The 19,530-nt window shown below is 51.4% G+C and overlaps 1 protein-coding gene across 1 annotated transcript; it reads right to left on the bottom strand.

Moving 5' to 3' along the window:
* Window positions 1-5,507: 5,507 nt before the first annotated feature.
* LOC309685670 (olfactory receptor 14I1-like) lies at window positions 5,508-6,443 on the bottom strand (the record flags this gene model as incomplete). The annotated part of the gene is made up of 1 exon (XM_082501400.1): window positions 5,508-6,443. One exon carries the CDS (start codon window positions 6,441-6,443, stop codon window positions 5,508-5,510), a length of 936 nt encoding a protein of 311 aa, XP_082357526.1.
* Between the last annotated feature and the right edge of the window lie 13,087 nt (window positions 6,444-19,530).

Genomic DNA, 19,530 nt, shown 5'->3' with positions numbered 1-19,530 from the left:
AAACAGTGTCAAAGGCTTTACTAAAGTCCAGATAGACAACATCCACAGTCTTTCCCTCATCCACTGAGCGCGTGACCACGTTGTAGAAGGAGATCAGGTTAGTCAAGCAGGACCTGCCTTTCATAAATGCCTTTGATAATGTGGCACTGAGTTCCACCTGTCTATATCAGATTTTATCCCACAGCGAAGGACCGCAAAACTAGAAAGGGCTACTGTGAATGTGCCAAGAGAATTAGAAAAAGCCATTAATGAGGGCAGACAGTATGACAGCCTTAGAGGAAGAAATCAAATTATTATCAAAAATGGTAATATAGAATGGCTTAGCTCTAGAGCACCCTTTAGAAGTACAGGACAGAGTAGGTGCGTTCTTGAAGAACAGCTGCTGGGGTTTTTATGTCAGTCAAGACCAGAAAAACAAAACTGAGAGAAACAAGAGAAAGACTCATTTAAAAATATTACACAAAATAGGGTAGGGATCTCCCCTAAATCTCTTTGGGTGGCTAACCTCTTGGCTCCCAGACTTAAGAACAGGACTGTGAACTGAAAGGATTTGGGTTGTTGTATTCACTCTCTTGTTTTGCTTTCTAATTAGATGGGTGTGTTTACAGTGTAATATTACCTTATGAACTTGACTTACGACTTAAATAATGAAGAGTATAGTGTGACCCTGATGGTGAAAGGAAAAGGAGGGACTGTTAGGAAAATCTCATTCCCGAACTATTTTAACAATTACATTTTAGAGTATGAAATTGTATGAACTTTCTTAAGATATACAGCATTTCTATTGCATACTGCATAGCCATGGTTCAGTCAGCATGACTACAGGACCCAGCTCATTGTCGGGAGGAGAAGACAGCCCCCAGCCTGAAGAAGAAAGGATACTCCAGCACTGCGCGGATGACGCCAGCCTCCCAGCCCCTCTGACACCCCTGTGAAACCCTCCCCTGATCTGGCATCAGAGATAAGGAACTGCAGCAAGACCGACTCCAGGGACGTTTCCATTAGGAGAGCAGCAGGTGGATGATGATGCCACAGCATGAGAGTTGCTTTGCCAAACAGCAGCCTGCGTGTGCGTGTTAAGTAGCGATCACTCAAATTGTGTTGTACCTGAATGCTCTAAAGGTATAAGAACCATGTGTGAAACTGCATTTGGGGTGTCCCAATTTGACTGGGACCACTCGTGCTCGTGAACAGAGAATCACTCATGTAATTCCATACTTTGTGTCCCAATCTCTATCCTGGGACAGCATGGGCAGTTGGAAAGTTTTCATGATGTTATCCTTGAAGGCCGAGAATTGTCCCCAGAGGTGGCCCAGAAGGCACTTGAGTGCCTTTATGGTGCTGTCCTCCCAGGCAATGATCGTTCAGGAAGGACTCTGACTGAAACCATGACTCGAATAGGACTGCCTCAAGAACATGAGAGAGATGTGCCATCCTCCCCTATGCAAGATGGTCCCCCTTTCGAGCCCAGTCGAAAGGAACGGGTGGTTTGCAAACTCTTTTGGGCAAGGATTTCTGATGCTTGTGCAATGCCTCACACAACTGTGGCCTGGGCACTCATAGACAACACATACCTGATCATTTCCATAGTGTCAGTGTGTGTGCCTTCGGAAACCATGCACGTGCTAACAAGCAATGGGATTTGGGTGAGTGGTGTGTATGTACAGTGAATACGAACTACAAATTTATACCCTTGTGAAGGCAGGATTTCAAAAGTTTCAAGCAAAGTCCTTACTGTCCAAAATGCTGAGTTTATTTTTTCTAAGCTAAGAATAACCTAGACTTTCTTTGTTTTAAATAAATGCCCTCTTTCCCCCCTTCCACTCTTCCTTGCCCAGCAAGACTGCAACCTGCTGCCTCCTGTTCTGCGGGTCGTGAGCCATCCATTGCAGAACGGCCTTGAACACGGCCTCTTCTTTCCCACGGAGCTCCTCCTTCTGCAGGACGCACAGGAGGTCATTGACGGAGAGCTCCAGAAACTCTCTCGACACTCTGGTCACCCTTTCCAAGTGATGGGGGATGAACGCGTGGGCTGCTTCCCGCAGGTCAATAATAAAGTCAATAATAAAGGCAGTAGTAATACTCGGTGAATCTCCAGATGCCGACGCAGTTCTCCAAGCACAGCTGGGACTTTAAGAACTCACAGCACAGTCTGACAATGCCCATGATGTTGAACTGGTTGGCCGCTATCAGCAAACGTTCAACGTTGTCGGCCGTGACCGGTACTGTGCTGGTGTAGGCGTACTCGATAATGAGCCGAATCATTTCAGGTGGAGTGCCGGGGATTTTATAGACATCGTTCCCGGCATTGCTCCAGTGGGTGGAAAACAAAGCCCTTTTCAGGGCTTTTTTCAAAGCAAAGCAGTGCTGGGGGAAAAGCATCTTTCTGCATTAAACCCGGACCCCGTTATCCCCTGTGCCTCCTTCCTGGGGCACCAATTTGGGCACACGCAGTAGCCACGCTGGGAGGCTGTGGGGTTTATTAATTCATGTGTTACGAGCCGGTTGTTTTAACAAGGAGTCACCGCCTCCGGCTGTGAACAGAGAGCCACAGGGCCAGTGCCCTCCTTGCTTCAACAAGACCAACAGAGAATGGCGCTGTGTGGGGAAGGAACACCTCCCGCCCCACGGCAGACAAGCCCGGGTGGCCACGCTCCAGCCCTGCACCGCATCTGGGGGTTCGTCAGGCACCGCTTCCAGTGCTGCTGTGAGATCTTGGGTTGGGGATGAATTCCAGTGTCCAAGGAGGCACCAGGACTATGGGGAAGTGCTGGAAAAGAGGTTCAGTGCCGAGGGAAGCACTGGAGAGACACTAAGGCAGCGTGACACAGCCTGGGAAATGCTGTGTGTCCCCATCCCCTCTTGTTCCAAGCACTGACCTGAAGTATTGACTGCAGCTACAGAGGATGTTCTTGTGAGCACTGAACTCAATGCCACCCACGCTGAGAACCACATCGCAGAGTCTCTCCTCCAGGCAAAGTTCACTGAAGGCGGTGCAAAGCACAGCACTCATCTTCCTCTCCCTGGGTGAGGATGAGTGTCGCTGGGAGCCAAGCTATCGCCCACGTCACAGCCTGTGGCAGTGGAAAGTGCTTCTCCTGGAGGTGCTACAGCGCTTTGTCCGTGCCCTCCCTCCAATATCGTCTCCCAACCCCTGCCTGTCTGGTGGCTCTGGAATGTGCCCCAAAGTGAAATCACAGGCGCAGGGGTGACCCGGGACCGGCTGTGAGCCCCCGTGCAGCTGGTGCTTTACCTCCATATTGATTCATGGGTGGTGGCAAATGCTCTGTGGGGGTGGTTACAGCAGTGGGAGCAGAGCAACTGGCAGTGCAGAGGTAGACCCATCTGGGCTGCTGAACTGTGGCAAGACATTGCTGCCCAGATAGAGAATCTGGTTGTGAAAGTACATCATGTAGATGACCACGTACCCAAGGGTCAGGCCACTGAGGAACATCAAAACAACCAGCAGGTGGATCAGGCTGCTAAGATTGAAGTGGCTCAGGTGGACATGGACTGGCAACGTAAGGGTGAACTATTCATAGCTTGGTGGGCCCATGACGCCTCAAGCCATCAAGGAAGAGATGCGACATATAGATGGGCTTGTGACCAGGGGGTGGACTTGATCACGTTCACTATTGCACAGGTTATCCACGAATGTGAAAGGTGTGCTGCATTTAAGAAAGCCAAGCGATTAAAGCTTCTTTGATATGGAGGTCGTTGGCTGAAATATCAATATGGGGAGGCCTGGCAGATTGGTTCTATCACACTCCCTCAAACCCGCCAAGGCAAGCGCCACGTGCTCACAACGGAGGAAGCAAGCACCGGACGGCTGGAAACACACCCTCTGCCCCATGCCACCGCCCAGAACAACTATCCTGGCCCTTGAAAAGCAAGTCTGATGGCGACGTGGCACCCCAGAGAGAATTGAGTCAGACAGTGGGACTCATTTCCAAACAGCCTCATAGACACCTGGGCCAAAGAGCATGGCATTGGGCGGGTGTATCACATCCCCTACCATGCACGAGCCTCTGGGAAAATGAAACAGTACAACGGACTGCTATAAACTACACTGAGAGCCATGGGTGGTGGGACCTTCAAAAGTCGGGATACACATTTAGCAAAGGCCACCTGGTTAGGTAACATTTGAGGATCTGAATATGTTCGGGAAGACAGTCTGGGTTATTCCTGACACAAGCAAAGGCAAAACTATCTGTGGGATTTCTTTATTTTAAGGCCCTGAGTGCGCTTGGTGGGTGATGCTGGAGGATGGGGATGATCGATGTGTTCCTCAAGGGGATTTGATTTTGGTGAGAATGGCCAATGAATCAAATGATATGATATTTATTGCTAAATTACCACTATATGTCATCACTGATACGGTTGCTATATGCTCTATCTATGGCATTGCAGTGAGAGTGACCTAAATTAATGAAGAATGAACTTTGATGAAACTGAGCAAAGTGCAGAAGTGATGGAACCAGAAGTGGCTGCAGCAACTGGCACTTGGGAATTGTCTTGAGATCGACATCTTCAACCCACAGATGATGGGCATGGGCCCTGCCGGCTACACCATCTGTGAGCTCCAGATGCAGCACGCAACAATTCAACATCACACACCACGTCTCCTGCCGGGAAAGACAGTTACAACAGATGGAGCCCAAAGTCATAGACTAAATGAACTCAAGGGACATTTCAGTGGGATGGGCCATGGACTAAGGGAATGATATCTGTGTGCATATATACATATATCAAAGACAGGAAAATGGTAGTGATATATGGAAAAGTGTAAGACCTGGGCATGAGGTAGATGGTATAGAATAAGGGGCAGACGCTGTCCTGGTTTTGCCTGGGATAGAGTTAATATTCTTCCTGGTAGCTGCTGTGTTTTGGATTGACTATGAGAATAACATTGCTGACTCATATTGTTTTAGTTGTTGCTGAGTGATGCTTATATTAAGTCACGGACTTTTTCAACATCCCGTAGAAGGTGGGGGGGCACAGACAAGAAAAGCTGGCCAAAGGAATGTTCCATCTCATAGACGTCATGCTCAGTATATAAATGGGAGTTGGCTTGGGGGAAGGAATCGGTGATCACTTCTCCAGACAGGCGGGGCAAATGATCATTGGGTGGTGACAGTAATATATTTTGCATCACTTTATTCTATATATACTTATTATTATTATTGTTGTTGTTACTGCTAGTGCTTTTATTTTCTGTTACTGTTCTATTAAACGATATTTATCTCAGCCCATGGTTGTTTTTTTTTTTTCCCTGCTTTTCCCTTTTCTCGCTATTCTACCTGAGACATCCCGTTTCATTTAAGAGCTGTTACCTGACCGGCCACATCTGACTCAGTGTTGTGCAAGGGTCAGACCCAGTAGGATGAAGCCTTAGAACAAGTAGTATAAACCCAGAAAAATATGAATAAGCAGGGTTATGACAAGAGGAAAATTAGGCTCATGATCTAAGATAAGCCCTGGGCAATGTGCAGAGAAGGGGTGGCAGGTTATTGTCGGTGAAACAGCGTCCATTGGGTCAGTTTCCATAGGGCATCCTTGAGCTCCTGGTTCCTCATGCTGTAGATGAGGGGGTTCACTGCTGGAGGCACCACCGAGTACAGAAATGACACCACCAGGTCCAGAGATGGGGAGGAGATGGAGGGAGGCTTCAGGTGGGCAAACACTCCAGTGATGATAAATAGGGAGACCACGGCCAGGTGAGGGAGGCACGTGGAAAAGGCTTTGTGCCGTCCCTGCTGTGAGGGGATCCTCAGCACCACCCTCAGGATCTGCACATAGGACACCACAATGAAAAGAAAACACCCAAAGACTAAACAGGCACTAACCACAAGAAGCCCAACTTCCCTGAGGTAGGAGTGTGAGCAGGAGAGCTTGAGGATGTGGGGGATTTCACAGAAGAATTGGTGCAGGGCATTGCCCTGGCAGAGGGGAAGTGAAAATGTATTGGCCGTGTGCAGGAGAGAATTGAGAAACCCACTGCCCCAGGCAGCTGCTGCCATGTGGACACAAGCTCTGCTGCCCAGGAGGGTCCCGTAGTGCAGGGGTCGGCAGATGGCAATGTAGTGGTCATAGGCCATGACGGTGAGGAGAAAATACTCAGCTGAAATAAAAAAGAGAAAGAAAAAGAGCTGGACAGCACACCCTCCGTAGGAGATGGCCCTGGTGTTCCAGAGGGAAATGGCCATGGGTTTGGGGAGAGTGGTGGAGATGGATCCCAGGTCAAGAACAGAGAGGTTGAAGAGGAAGAAGTACATGGGGGTGTGGAGGCGGTGGTCGCAGGCGATGGCAGTGATGATGAGGCCGTTTCCCAGGAGGGCAGCCAGGTAGATGCCCAGGAAGAGCCCGAAGGTCAAGAGCTGCAGCTCTCGTGTTTCTGCAAACTCCATGAGGAGGAACTGTGTGATGGAACTGCCATTGGACATTTGCTGCTTCTGGGCAGGGGGACCTGTCCAAGGAGGAAAAGGCAGTGACAAACTGGGAGAGACTTCTCTGAGGAAATCCCAATGCCATTCCTCACAGAAATCCCCCTCCCACAGCTGAATGAGGAATGACCCAGCTCATTTCCAACCCCACAAACTCAAGTACACACTCCCTTATCAGGTAAAATACTACTTCGACACCTACTTTCCATGAGGACACGTCTGGGGCAGGACTCCCAGAGTCAGAGGCAGAAGAGAAGCTGACCCGCACCCCCTCCCCAGTTCCTGAGATGCAGAGTTCAACAGACGGGTGGGGACACGAGGAGAAATGCGTCTGTGCTCTGAAAAAAGGAAGTGAGGAGAGGCAGTCAGACAGGCGTGCAGTGAAGCCTTCTCCTCAGTGACAGTGTCTCCAGACAGAGACACTGCAGGGTACTTGTTTTTGTGTTGTGCATCATTTGTAGGACAAAAACACTTCTCCTGGACTGGAGGTGCAGCTGCCGAGAAGGCATCTCGGGCCATGGACCCTGTGGCTGTGGGGTGGGCGGGAGAGGAGAGCAGAGGCTTGCTGCGGAGAAGTTGTCTGAAGGTGAGGGGATGGCAGGAGGTGCCGGGATCCCCCCTGCCTGGCCATGTCTCGCAGCAGCTCCCTCTCTGTCACTGCCTGTGTCTGGGCTGCCAGGAGCTGCCCCTGCCTGGAGCTGCTTCTCTGCCCCCCGGGTCTCCTCCCTGCCAGTGCCCCAGAGCCCATCCCACCCGCTGTGTGCTCAGCTCTGCCCTGCAGACCCCTCCTGGCAGCACAGCGCTGCCCGGGGGCATCTCTGGGTGTGCGGGGGCTCAGGAGGGGTTCAGGGAAGTGCTATCGAGAACGGGGGTCTCTGTGCCTTCTCCACAAAGGAGAAATCCACTCCCACCTCCCACTGCCCACCCAGCACCCGAGAGGAGAAATCCCACAGCACAGACTTGTTCTCTTTCAGGGGAAAGGTGCCTCGATGTCCTTCTTCAAAAGGACTCTGTGCAAATGTCCTGGGAGTGATGGGGATCCGGGAGCAGCCCTGACCCACACAGGTCCATCTCAGAAACAGAAGGCATCTGCCTTGCTGGCAGTCACTCCTTCCACCCACTGCTTCTCCCCACAGAAGCTCCGTGGGAACTCCCCAGGCAGGGGCAGAGCTGACCCTGGCAAAGTCCCTGCCCCGGCACACAGCCCCGGGGTGCAGTCCTCCTGACAGAGCCCAGCAGCTCTCAGATGGACCAGCTTGAGGAGATCCCTCCAGGAACTGGAGCTGCATTGCCCGGCACCCTGAGACTTACCACACAGAGGCTGGTGAAGATTTCTGCCCCAGTGAGCTCTCACCACCCCCCACTCCCAACTGCCTTTAAGCTCACTCTGCCTCGCAGGTCTCCCCTCTCTGCCTGCAGGCAGTGTCCCCAGCCCTGCTCCTGGGCAGAGCTGTCTCTCTGCAGCACTGCCTGCTTGTCAGGAGCTCCCTCCGGCCCAGCAGCCCGGCCAAGCTCAGCAGCAGAGGACCAGCCCACGGTGGCACTCTCTCTGTCCCCTCTGGGCTCCCTGGAGGTGTCCCTGGGGCTCCAGGGGAACCGCCTGTGAAAAAAAATGATGCAATCTCTGATGTTCCCTCCCTCAGCTGTGCAGAGACACCTACTTCCAGCAGTGGTATTTCTCCCAGCAGAAGAAGAGCTGGCCATGAGTACCCCCTCTTCTTGTCCCATCAGTAGCACACACAGGGTGTTGGACTGTTAGTACCAGGATTCCTTATGGCAAGTCACCGCTTGCCTGGTGCCACAGCTGGGGGGCTTCAGCCCAAAGGTGCAGCAATGATCTCAGCCAGGGGCACAGACAGGACGAGCTGGAGCCGTTCCTGTGGCAGACAGAGCTGTGACATGGTGGCAGAGCTCAGTCCAGCTGGTCTTCAAGGACAGCCTCCTCCAAGCTCTGCTATAGTCCACATCGCACTTCAATCTAACCCTGAAAGGCAATTCAAGGGCACCAGAATGAGTGCTTACTCCTTCAGGAAGTGTTCAAGGAGAAACAAAGCCACTGTGTGGCCACTGCTGAGTTTCATAGAGCAGGTGGAGCTATATCGGAGATTCTCTACATCCTCTTTGCCTCATTCTGCCCCAGCAAGATCTCCCAGAGCTCTGAGACTCAGGGCAGGAATCTGGAGGAACGCCACCAGCAGTGGATTGTTCCCAAGTCACCTTAACTAAGACAATCCTTACCAGTCTATGGGACAGGAGGGGTGGCAGCTGAGGGAGATGACAGGGTAAGCCAATGTCCCAGCATGTCCAATGACACTCCGTAACCATTGAAAGGCCATGGAGGTTGAGGGAGGGAACTCCCTGATGACTGGCAGCATCCAAATAGTGCATGCTCTTTTAGAAAAATGGCCCACGGATAAGCAGAGGAACTCAAGGATGTGCCCCAGAGTGTGTCCGCTCAGAACCCATTTGTGGGTGTCTGAAACCCTGGATTTACCCAGGGCAGCTTGTGTCCCACCGTTCTCTGCTTCCTGTGATGGAAGAAAACGATTGCTCAGCGCAGGGAGAGCAGTGCTGGTCTTTTAAGTTGGAAGTTAGCAAAGTTTTCAGCATCTTCCCCCACAGTATGCTTGTGCCCGAATTAGGATGTCATGGCTTGCATGGGTAGATAAGTAGATGGGTAACTAACCAGACGGCTGATTGGGCTCAGAGGTCTGTGGTCAATGCGTGGTACTCTGCCTTGAGGCATCTAGCTTGAAACCTCCTGCAAGGGTTTGTCCTGCCACCTGCCCTGTTTATCATGTTTTTAAGGACCTGGAGAAGATGCAAGTGTTCTTTTTCATAGGATTTGAAAACACTACCCTGGTAGGAAAGGCTGGCATGGCAAAGGACATAGACATGTAACATAGACTATGTAACTCGTTCATAGAAGGGCATCAAATTTTGTCATACATGACTTGCCCTTGGTGAAGCCATGCTGGATGCTACCTATCACCTCCTTATTTTCTATGTGCCTCAGCAGAGTTTCCAGGAGGATCCGCTCCATGATCGGGCCAGGCACAGGGGTGAGACTGACTGGCCTGTCGTCCCCCAGGTCTTCCTTATTTCCCTTTTTGAAAACAGGGCTTATGTTTCCCCTTGGCCAGTCAGCAGGAAGCTCACCAGACTGCCACGACTTCTCAAATATGAGGGACAGTGGCTTAGCAACTTCATCTGCCAGTTCCCTCAGGACCCGCGGATGTGTCTCATCAGGTCCCATGGACTTGTGCACCTTCAGGTTCCTCAGGTGGTTTATACATGATCTTCACCTACAGTGGGTGGTTCTTCATTTTCCCACTCCTTGCCTTTGCCCTCTGCATCATGGGCAGTGCGGCTGCAGTCTTTGCCAGTGAAGACTGAGGCAAGAAAGTCATTGAGGACCTCAGCTTTGTCTCTGTCCCGGGTGACCAGTTCTTGCATTTCCTTCCGGAGAGGGCCCACATCTTCCCTAGTCTTTATTTTCTCACCGACATACTTAAAGAAGGATTTTTTGTTTGTCTTGATGCCCCTGGACAGATTTAGTTCAATCTGGGCTTTAGCTTGCCTAACCTGATCCGGGGCTGCTTGAACAATTTCTCTGTATTCCTCCCAGGCTTCCCGCCCCTGTTTCCACCCCCTATAGGCCTCCTTTTCACTTGTGAGCATGTCCAGGAGCAACTTGTTCATCCATGTAGGAGTCCTGGCTTTTCTGCCTGCCTTCTTCTTTGTAGGGATGCATGACTCCTGAGCTTGGAGGAGGTGAGCCTTGAATATTAACTGGCTTACTTGGGCCCTTCTTCCCTCCAGCGCTTCATCCCATGGCACTATACTGAGCAGTTGCATCAAGGAGCCACAGTCAGCTCTGCTAAAGCCCAGGGTGGTCAGCTTGCTGCGCACCTTCCTCGCTGCCTTGAGGATCTCAAACTCGACCATTTCATGGTCATGGCAGCCCAGGCTGCCCTTGAGCTTGACACTGCCTACCAGCCCCTCCTTGTTGGTAAGGACAAGGTCCAGCAGAGCTCCTCTCCTCGTTGGCTCCCCTACCACTGGGAGAAAGACATTGGCAATACAATCCAAGAACCTCCTGGACTGCCTATGCCCTGCTGTGTTACCCTTCCAACAGATGTCAGCAAACTTGCTGAGGGTACACTCTGTGCCCTCATCCAGGACGTTGATTAACATGTTGAACAAGACTGGCCAGTACTGACCCCTGGGGAGCACTGCTACTACAGGCCTCCAACTAGACTCTGCGCCGAACACTATGCTATCAGCCTCATTCCCCACAGTATTCTTGTGTCCAGTTAGGACATTATGGTCTGATTGGGTGGATAAGTAGATGGGTAATAACTGAGATGAGTAGTTGGGCTTGAAGGAACTTGGTGAACGCATAGCGTTCTGCCCAGAGGGATGTATCTAGTCGGGTTCCACCATGTTTCAAGGGCTTTTAATTACCCAAAGGAGATGAGAAAATGCTTTTTTCATAACATTTTATCAACTTTATCAACGATCTAGACAAGGGGGTGGAGTGCCCCCTCAGTAAGTTTGCAGATGACACCAATTAAGGTGGGAGTGTTGATCTGCCTGAGTGTCAGAAGGCTCTGCAGAGGGATCTGCACAAGCTGGATCCATGGGCCGAGGCAAATGGTGTGGGGTTTAACAAGGCCAAGAGCCGGGTCCTGCCCTTGGGTCACAACAACCTCACGCAGCGCTACATGCTTGGGGCAGAGTGGCTGGAAAGATGCCCAGCAGAAAAGGACCTGGGGGTGTTGGTGGCTGAATATGAGCTGGCAGTGTGCCCAGGTGGCCATGAAGGCCCACAGCATCCGGGCTTGTACCAGTAAGAGTGTGGTGAGCAGGACTAGGAAAGTGATCGTCCCCCTGTACTCTGCACTGGTGAGGCCCCACCTCGAGTACTGTGTTCAGTTTTGGGCCCCTCATGACAAGAAGGACATTGAGGTGTTGGAGCGTGTCCAGAGAAAGGCAACGAAGCTGGTGAGGGGTCTGGAGGACAAGTCTTGTGGGGAGCGGCTGAGGGAACTGGGGTTGTTCAGACTGGAGAAGAGGAGGCTGAGGGGAGACTTTCTCGCTCGCTACAGTTCCCTGAAAGGACGTTGTAGCGAGGTGGGGGTTGGTCTCTTCTCCCAAGTAATGAGAGATAGGACTTGAGGGAAATGGCCTCAAGTTTCTCCAGGGGAGATTTACATTGCGTATTAGGAAAAATTTCTTCAGCTAAAGGGCTTTCGAGCACTGGAACAGGCGGCCCAGAGAAGTGGTTGAATCACCATCCCTGGAGGTATTTAACGGATGTGTAGACGTGGCACATAGGGACATGGTTTAGTGGTGGACTCGGCAGTGTTAGGTTTACAGTTGGGCTCTATGATCCTAAAGGTCTTTTGCAATTCTCAATGATTCTGTGATTCTTTTGGGACTCTGGATTTTGTTTTGTCCTTGCCCCTTTTTGGGAGGGCAGGAGGTGTCACAGAATTTTCCTACACTCAGCCTCGCTCACCCTCACACCCCACGGCCCCCAGGAAGAGCCCTGAGCCACCAGTGAGGGGCAGGACCTGCCTTCCCAGGGCCTGGGGGTCAGGGGTTGGCCTTTCTGCTGCATCAACCAAGCCAAGGGGTTCCTCAGCATTACAGCCACCTGCCCAGTGCCTTTGCCTACCTGCAGCCACAGCCTCCAGTTATCTCCTCTAACGAGCCCATGGGGAGGCTTTGGCAGTAACGACCCTCAGTGGGGCCAATCAAGGCTTCAAGGTACTTTGCTTCTGACTTGGACTTCTGGAGCACTTTGTTCAATCTTCTCTCAGTGCCTGAGGCTCATGGACTCAGCACCAAATACACCGTGGGGCTCATTAAAAGACAGTAAGCCCTAACAAGGTGTTCATCGTTCTTGTACTTTTCTTCAAATCTTCAAGACTTGTACAGCCAATTAGAGAGGTTTCAGAGTGTAGTTAAGGAGGAGATTTCAAAGTGCACCTAAGAAAAATGTCTTTTTCATTTTAAAGGATATACTATACTATACTCCTGATTATCACTTATGATTAGGATAGAAGCATTCTCTGATTGTTCTGGATACAGGGTGTCCCTTCAGGGGGTCTGGACAGGGAGGAGAAGCAGTCCCTGGAGGTCTGACACTGTAGGACAGCTTTGCTCCTCACCTCCCCACCCTCCCCATTTCTGACATTGGCCACCTGGGACTGACACCCCTGGTCCTTGCATCAGACTTCTCCACTGAAGTCTGCAGCTGGATGTCACAGCTCCATTGCCCCATCTCCCACCTGCGCTCCTCAGAGCCCTGGCTGCACCCAGGCGCAGGAGAACTTTTCCTGTTTGTAAGAAAAGAAAAGTAAAGCATAATCAGTTTTCCTAAACAATAACACACAGTCCGCAATCACACGCTCAGGACAAGTTACCTCTAATGAGGCTGCCTTTCTACAAGCGAGTTCTTATGAGAAAGAGTTAATTATCTTCCTAGTAACTTGCGTGTTGATAATCCCTCGATGTTTTAGTCATTGCTGAGCAGTGCTTGCACTGCCCCGAGGCCTTTTTTGCTCCTCACCCCACCCCACCAGTGAGTAGGGTGGGGGTGCACAAGAAGGTGGGAGGAGACACAGCTGGGACAGCTGAGCCCAACTGACCAAAGGGATTTTCCGTACCACAGGGCATCGTGCTCAGCAATAAAAGCTGGGCCAAGAAGGAGGAAAGGGATAACCTTCAGAGAGATGGGATTTGTCTTGCCAAGTCACCATTACACATGATGAAGCCCCACTTTCCTGGAGATGGCACCATATCTGCCCGTCGATGGGAAGCAGTGAATGAATTCCCTACTTTCCTGTTCTTGCGGGCACGGTGTTTGCTTTACCCGTTCAAGTGTTCTCATCTTGTTGCATGTTTTTCTCACTTTCACAGAATCACAGAATCACAGAATTTTCAGAGTTGGAAGGGACCTCTAGAGATCATCTAGTCCAACTCCCCTGCTAAAGCAGGATTGCCCAGAGCACATTACTCAGGACTGCATCCAGGCGGGTCTTGAAAATCTCCAGAGAAGGGGACTCCACCACCTCCCTGGGCAGCCTGTGCCAGTGCTCTGTCACCCTCACCGTAAAGAAGTGTTTCTGTGTATTTGAATGGAACATCCTGTGTACTAACTTGTACCCTTTACCCCTCGTCTTGTTACTTGGAACCATTGAAAAGAGCCTGGCTCCATCCTCCTTCAACCCACCCTTTAGATACTTGTATGCCATAATAAGGTCTCCCCTCAGCCTTCTCTTCTCCAGGCTAAAGAGTCCCAGCGCTCTCAGCCTTTCCTCATAAGGGAGATGCTCCAAGCCCTTAATCATCTTAGTTGCCCTTCGCTGGACCCGCTCCAGCAGTTCCCTGTCCCTCTTGAACTGGGGAGCCCAAAACTGGACACAGTATTCCAGTTGTGGCCTCACCAGTGCAGAGTAGAGGGGGAGAATGACCTCCCTTGACCTATTGGCCACACTCTTCCCTATGCAGCCCAGGATTCCATTGGCCTTTTTGGCAACAAGGGCACATTGCTGGGCCATGGATAATTTACTGTCTACCACAACCCCCAGATCCTTCTCCTCAGAGCTACTTCCCAGCAGGTCCGCCCCTAACCTATACTGGTGCCCAGCATTCTTCCTCCCCAGGTGCAGGACCTTGCACTTGCTTTTGTTGAACCTCATTAGGTTCTTCTCTGCCCAGCTCTCCAGCCTGTCCAGGTCACGCTGGATGGCAGCACGGCCCTCTGGGGTGTCAGCCACCCCACCCAGTTTGGTATCATCAGCAAACTTGCTGAGGATACACTCTGTCCCCTCATCCAGGTCATTAATGAATATATTAAACAAAATTGGACCGAGTATTGACCCCTGGGGGACACCACTGGTTACAGGCCTCCAACTAGACTCTGTGCCGCTGATCACAACCCTCTGAGTCCTGTCCCGCAGCCAACTCTCAATCCACCTCACTGTCACCTCATCTAGCCCATACTTCCTCAGCTTCCTAATGAGGATGTCATGGGAGACAGTGTCAAAAGCCTTGCTAAAGTCAAGGTAGATGACATCCACGACTTTCCCCTCATCCAGCCAACCATTTATAACATCATAGAAAGCTATCAGATTGGTCAAGCATGATTTACCCTTGGTAAATCCATGTTGACCACTTCCAATAACTTCCTGTTCCTCAACGTGTTTGGAGATGACATCCAGAATGAGTCGCTCCATTACCTTCCCAGGGACAGAGGTGAGACTAACAGGTCTGTAGTTCCCTGGGTCCTCCTTCTTGCCTTTTTTGAAGATCGGAGTGATGTCAGCCTTCCTCCAGTCCTCAGGCACCTCTCCTGTTCTCCATGACCATTCAAAGACGATGGAGAGTGGTCTAGCAATAACATCTGCCAGCTCTCTCAGCACTCGCGGATGCATGCCATCAGGGCCCATGGACTTGTGAATGTCCAGCTTGGCCAAGTGGTCTCTGACAGGGTCCTCCTCAACTGAGGGAAAATCTTCCTCTCTCCAGACCTTCCCCTTTGCCTTCAGAGTATGGGATTCGTGAGGGACAGCTTTAGCAGTGAAGACCGAAGAAAAGAAGGCATTCAGTAACTCTGCCTTCTCTGTGTCTTCCACTGCTAGGGCTCCTGTCTCATTCACCAGTGGGCCTACATTTTCCCTAGTCTTCCTTTTTCTATTGATATACTGAAAGAATCTCTTCTTATTGTCTTTAACTGCAGTGGCCAAACTGAGTTCTGATTGAGCTTTGGCCCTTCTCATTTTCCCCCTACATAGCTTTGTTATATCTTGATAGTCCTCACTTTACCCTTCCAGTTCTCTCCCCATCCCTCAGGAGAGGAGAGTGAGTGAGCTGCCGGGTCGGGTCTCAGCAGACGTGTTTCCCTTTCCACTCAGTGCTGTAACAGTTCTGTGCACTAAAATTTCTTTTCCATCTTGATGACGACAAATTAAATATCATTCATTTTATTCTTGTCCTTCATTCTTACTTCATAAGACAGCTGTAACTTAAGAGCATTTAGATTCAGGCACAAAGTTTTTAGAACAGCCTTTTTCTCTCATTGCAAACTCATTCTTATCATTTCATGGTAAGACCTCTGCACGGATGTTGCCCCTAATTTATTTTGGCGGTCTCTCTTTCCTCCATATTTCAAATGTGAGAGGAGTTTATTGTTTTACCAAGCAATGTCAAGGGACAGATCCCCAACTGGTGGAAAGCACAAAGCAGGCCAAATTTTTGTGGTGGAACCCAGTACACCACCATTATATTCATTTTGGATCTCTGCAGACCTATCCCTTCATCAGAGCGCCTGGAAGGGCTGAAGTCCCTCCATCTGCGCTTCATATCAGCATTGAAGGTGAAATTATTCCACTCAGAGGTGGTGTTTTGATTCTCATCACAGCCGAAAACACTACATGGGGCAGGAGATATTCCAGGACACCTCAAGGGGCATCACACTCTTCTGGACCGAAAAGTGGAATCTCTGGGGTCATGGCGTATCAATACTTGTGGTCAGGGATCTGGTCAAATGACCCAGCTCCATTTCTGTAATGGTGGTTGAGTTTGCTCAAGTAACCCCTGAGGTGATCCCCAGCCACTGGTGGTTGTCCTCCTCCACGGGAGGGGATCACAGAGGGCATCCCCTCAACACAGGGGACATCCCCTGTACTCATCCTCTCTGCCAGTCTCTCCAGCAGGGCCTGTATTCCTCCCCTGCAGAGCCCCATGTGAGCAAGCTGTCCCACCACATCTCGTTGAGTCAGAACCCGTCACAGTGGTATGACAAGCCGCAGGGCTCCAGCTCCTCCTGCCTGCCATCCACCTCCTCCTGGCTGGGCACGTTTTGGCTGCAGCAGCTCAGCTGTGGCACAAGGGTGGAGCACAGACTCCTCACAGGAAAGCCTAAGCCCTCCTGACCAGAAGAACCATTGTACATCGAGCAGGGTTGGTTTCTTGTAAGGCTCACACTCTCTCAGAACCTTTGGATGCAAACCCTCCGGTCCCATGGACTGGTAAGGGTGCAGTTTGCTCAAGCAACCCCTGGCCTGATCCTCATCTACCGCTGGTTGTTCTCCTCCAGAGACCTGCCTCCAAGCACAAAGGCCTGGGAGACCTTGCTGGCGGTAACTGAGGCAAAGAGGATGTCAAATATCTCGATCTACCTGCACCTACTCTTACTAAATTGAACTGTTGTCCCACAATATTTCTGATTCTTCTTTAGCTGTTCCTGAAGTAGAAACAGCTCATCTTGTTGCCTTTGAGTCGCCTTTCAGTTTCAATTGAGTTTTGGCATGAACCATTCCCGTGCTTGGAGGATACTTTCTTTGAAAACAAGACGCCTCCAGGCACACCATGAAAATGATTTGTCTATTCCTCGGCTCTGTCATCATTGGTGTGAGCAAAGACCCCGGTGTGATGTGCTTTGTGTCCATGCAATGCCCTCAGCTATTGGGTAGAGAAGGGACAGGCCTTGCCTCACTGATGGCGTCTGACAAGGATGCCTCTGACTGAAGGTATCAGTCAATGGCACGCAGGCTCCAAATCTCATTCCTGGCAATGCCTTCTGGGGTGTCTGTCACACACCCACCCTGAATGGGAATTGCTCTCCTCTTGGTTCTGTGCTGTCCCTGCCAGAGTTGGCATCTCAAGTAGCTCTGTGTGCCTCCATTTAAAAATCAAATTGAGCATTTAGTTTTGACAGGCAAGGTGGAGATGAGCATGAAGCAACTACCAGTCTACTGAGTGGAGACCTGGTGAACACAACTGATGGAGAGAGAGACAGAGAGCCAGAGCTCTCCCTGTGGCACATGACTCCAGTTGTTCAAACGAATAACTCTAAAAGCTGCCCTGAAAATAATGAGTGGGGACATGTTCAATGGCCATAATTTGGGCATCAGCTCTCCTTCCAGCTGGCCAAAGGAAATTCCCAGCAGCCTTTAAGAGAAGTTGCCCTGTCGCTATGAACTGCTCCAGTAGGGCTTGCAGTTGCCTGCACATATCTTCGTCCACCCCCGACACCTTAAATGTCACCAGGCGTTGTGTCTGAACAGCCCAACCCTGCCCTCCACCTCCATTAACCGGCAAGGGAGCTGAGGCAAGGAGCTCACGTGTAGCTGTCGATTTTGTGCACACCTGAAGACCTGAGGCAAGAGGAATCCCACCTCCTGTGGGTTTGTGCTGTGCGTGGGAGGGAGCTGAGCCCCCTTCTGGCCCCAGGACTACAAACGGACAAATGAGATGCGCCTATTGACTCATGTGCATCCCTTTCCTCAGCAGAGGTAAAGGAGATCCCTCCCAGTAACAGACTGGGTGTCCCGTCAAATGATGGGACCAGGAAAGGTGATTCTCAAATGCAAAACTCCTTTCCTAATAGGAGAAATGACAGTGCAGGAAAGAAGTACTTCTGCCCAGCTGAGGGTGGTGACATCAGGGACTCCTTCAGGCTGTTTCCCATCAGGTTCCCCTGGAGCCCCAGGGACACCTCCAGGGAGCCCAGAGGGGACAGAGAGAGTGCCACCGTGGGCTGATCCTCTGCTGCTGAGCTGGGCCGGGCTGCTGGGCCGGAGGGAGCTCCTGGCAAGTGGGCAGCGCTGCAGAGAGACAGCTCTGCCCAGGAGCAGGGCTGGGGGCGCTGCCTGCAGGCAGCGAGAGGAGAGGAGCGAGGCAGAGGGAACTTAAAGGCAACTGGGAGCAGGAGGACGCTGAGAGCTCACTGAGGGAGAAATCTTCACAGACTTTGACACAGTACATCTCTGGCTGCAGGGCAATGCAGCTCCAGTTCCTGCAAGGATCTCCTAAAACTGGCACATCCCGCAGCTTGTGGCATCAGTAAGGACAACTCGGACAGTTTCTCTGTTGTAGAGGAGGATGTGCTGCAGGTCAGGGACATTTCACTGCACCATCAGAGGGACAAGAACACGATGACTGCCTTCTCCTAATGTCTGCAGGAGTGTAAAGGTGGATGTGCTTGTGTGGTATCCCAGGGCTGTCCTTGCCAGCAGGGTCCCTGCACCCCAGGGGCTGTGTGCCGGCGCAGGGACTCTGCCGCCTGCAAGTGTCAGCTCTCCACCTTCCTGGGGAGCTCCCCACGGCGCTGTGGGGAGAAGCTGTGGGTGGAAGGAGCATCCCCCAGCAGGGTAGGGTCCTCCTGCTTTTGAGGGTTGCTGCTCACAGGTCAGGGCTGCTCAAAGATGCAAATCACCCCCAGGATATTTCCAAGGGTTTGTCTCAAAAAGAAGATCAAAGCAGGAATCACTATGAAGATAAGGAGCTTTCCTGACTCTGTCTTTTCAGTTTCCTATTCTGGGAAGGGGATGGAGGAAGAGAAAAGTGTACCTGGAAAAGGAGCTTTCAAGTTTTAACAAGTCACTGAGACTCCTGAAATTCAACTCTGAGAGGTCAGTAGATCTGCCACAAGCCTCCTAAGGTGCCTTCAGCCACTCCTCTGCCTAACGACAGCACCAACATCCCCTCTGCTGGACCTGTCAGGGTTGTCCTGACCTGCCCTTTTCCACCTGCCAAGAGGAACATGCAAACAGGCAGGTTTCTGTCCAGCCCAGGTGAGCGCACAGAGTTTGGGGTGGGATTTGTGACCACTCACAGGGAAAAGGCATGGGACAGGGAAACACCTTTCAGGAGGAAAATCTCCAGGCAACGGGGATATGATCAGGGAATGAGACGAAACTAAAACCAGAAAGGTTGTGGGAGAGAGAATTCAGAAATCTCCATGTGATCCCCTCCAGTGCAGACCCCTTCCTCTGAGCAAGCCCCCTTGCCTCCTCTCCCACCCAGCAAAGCCTCTGCCCTCAGAGCTGTGGGGTCCAAGGCATGAACCACCTCCTCTGCAGCCAGAGCTCCAGCAGAGTGCGGTGCAGCTCTCCAGCCATGTGCCCGCTGCCCTCTGCAGAGCACAGGGGCTGAGAGCGACTGCCGGGCAGTGCTGGTGTCCGGGAGGTGACGTGCCCGGCTGGGTAAGGGTAAGGGTCTCCTGAGTGCCCGGCTGCCTCTCCCATGGCCTGTCTGAGCTCACTGTGATTTTCCTTCTTCCTCTACTTTT

Source organism: Vanellus vanellus (genome assembly GCF_965231255.1).
Source record: "Vanellus vanellus genome assembly, contig: HAP1_SCAFFOLD_185, whole genome shotgun sequence".
Lineage (NCBI taxonomy): Eukaryota > Metazoa > Chordata > Aves > Charadriiformes > Charadriidae > Vanellus > Vanellus vanellus.
This window is presented reverse-complemented; position numbering and strand designations above follow the sequence as displayed.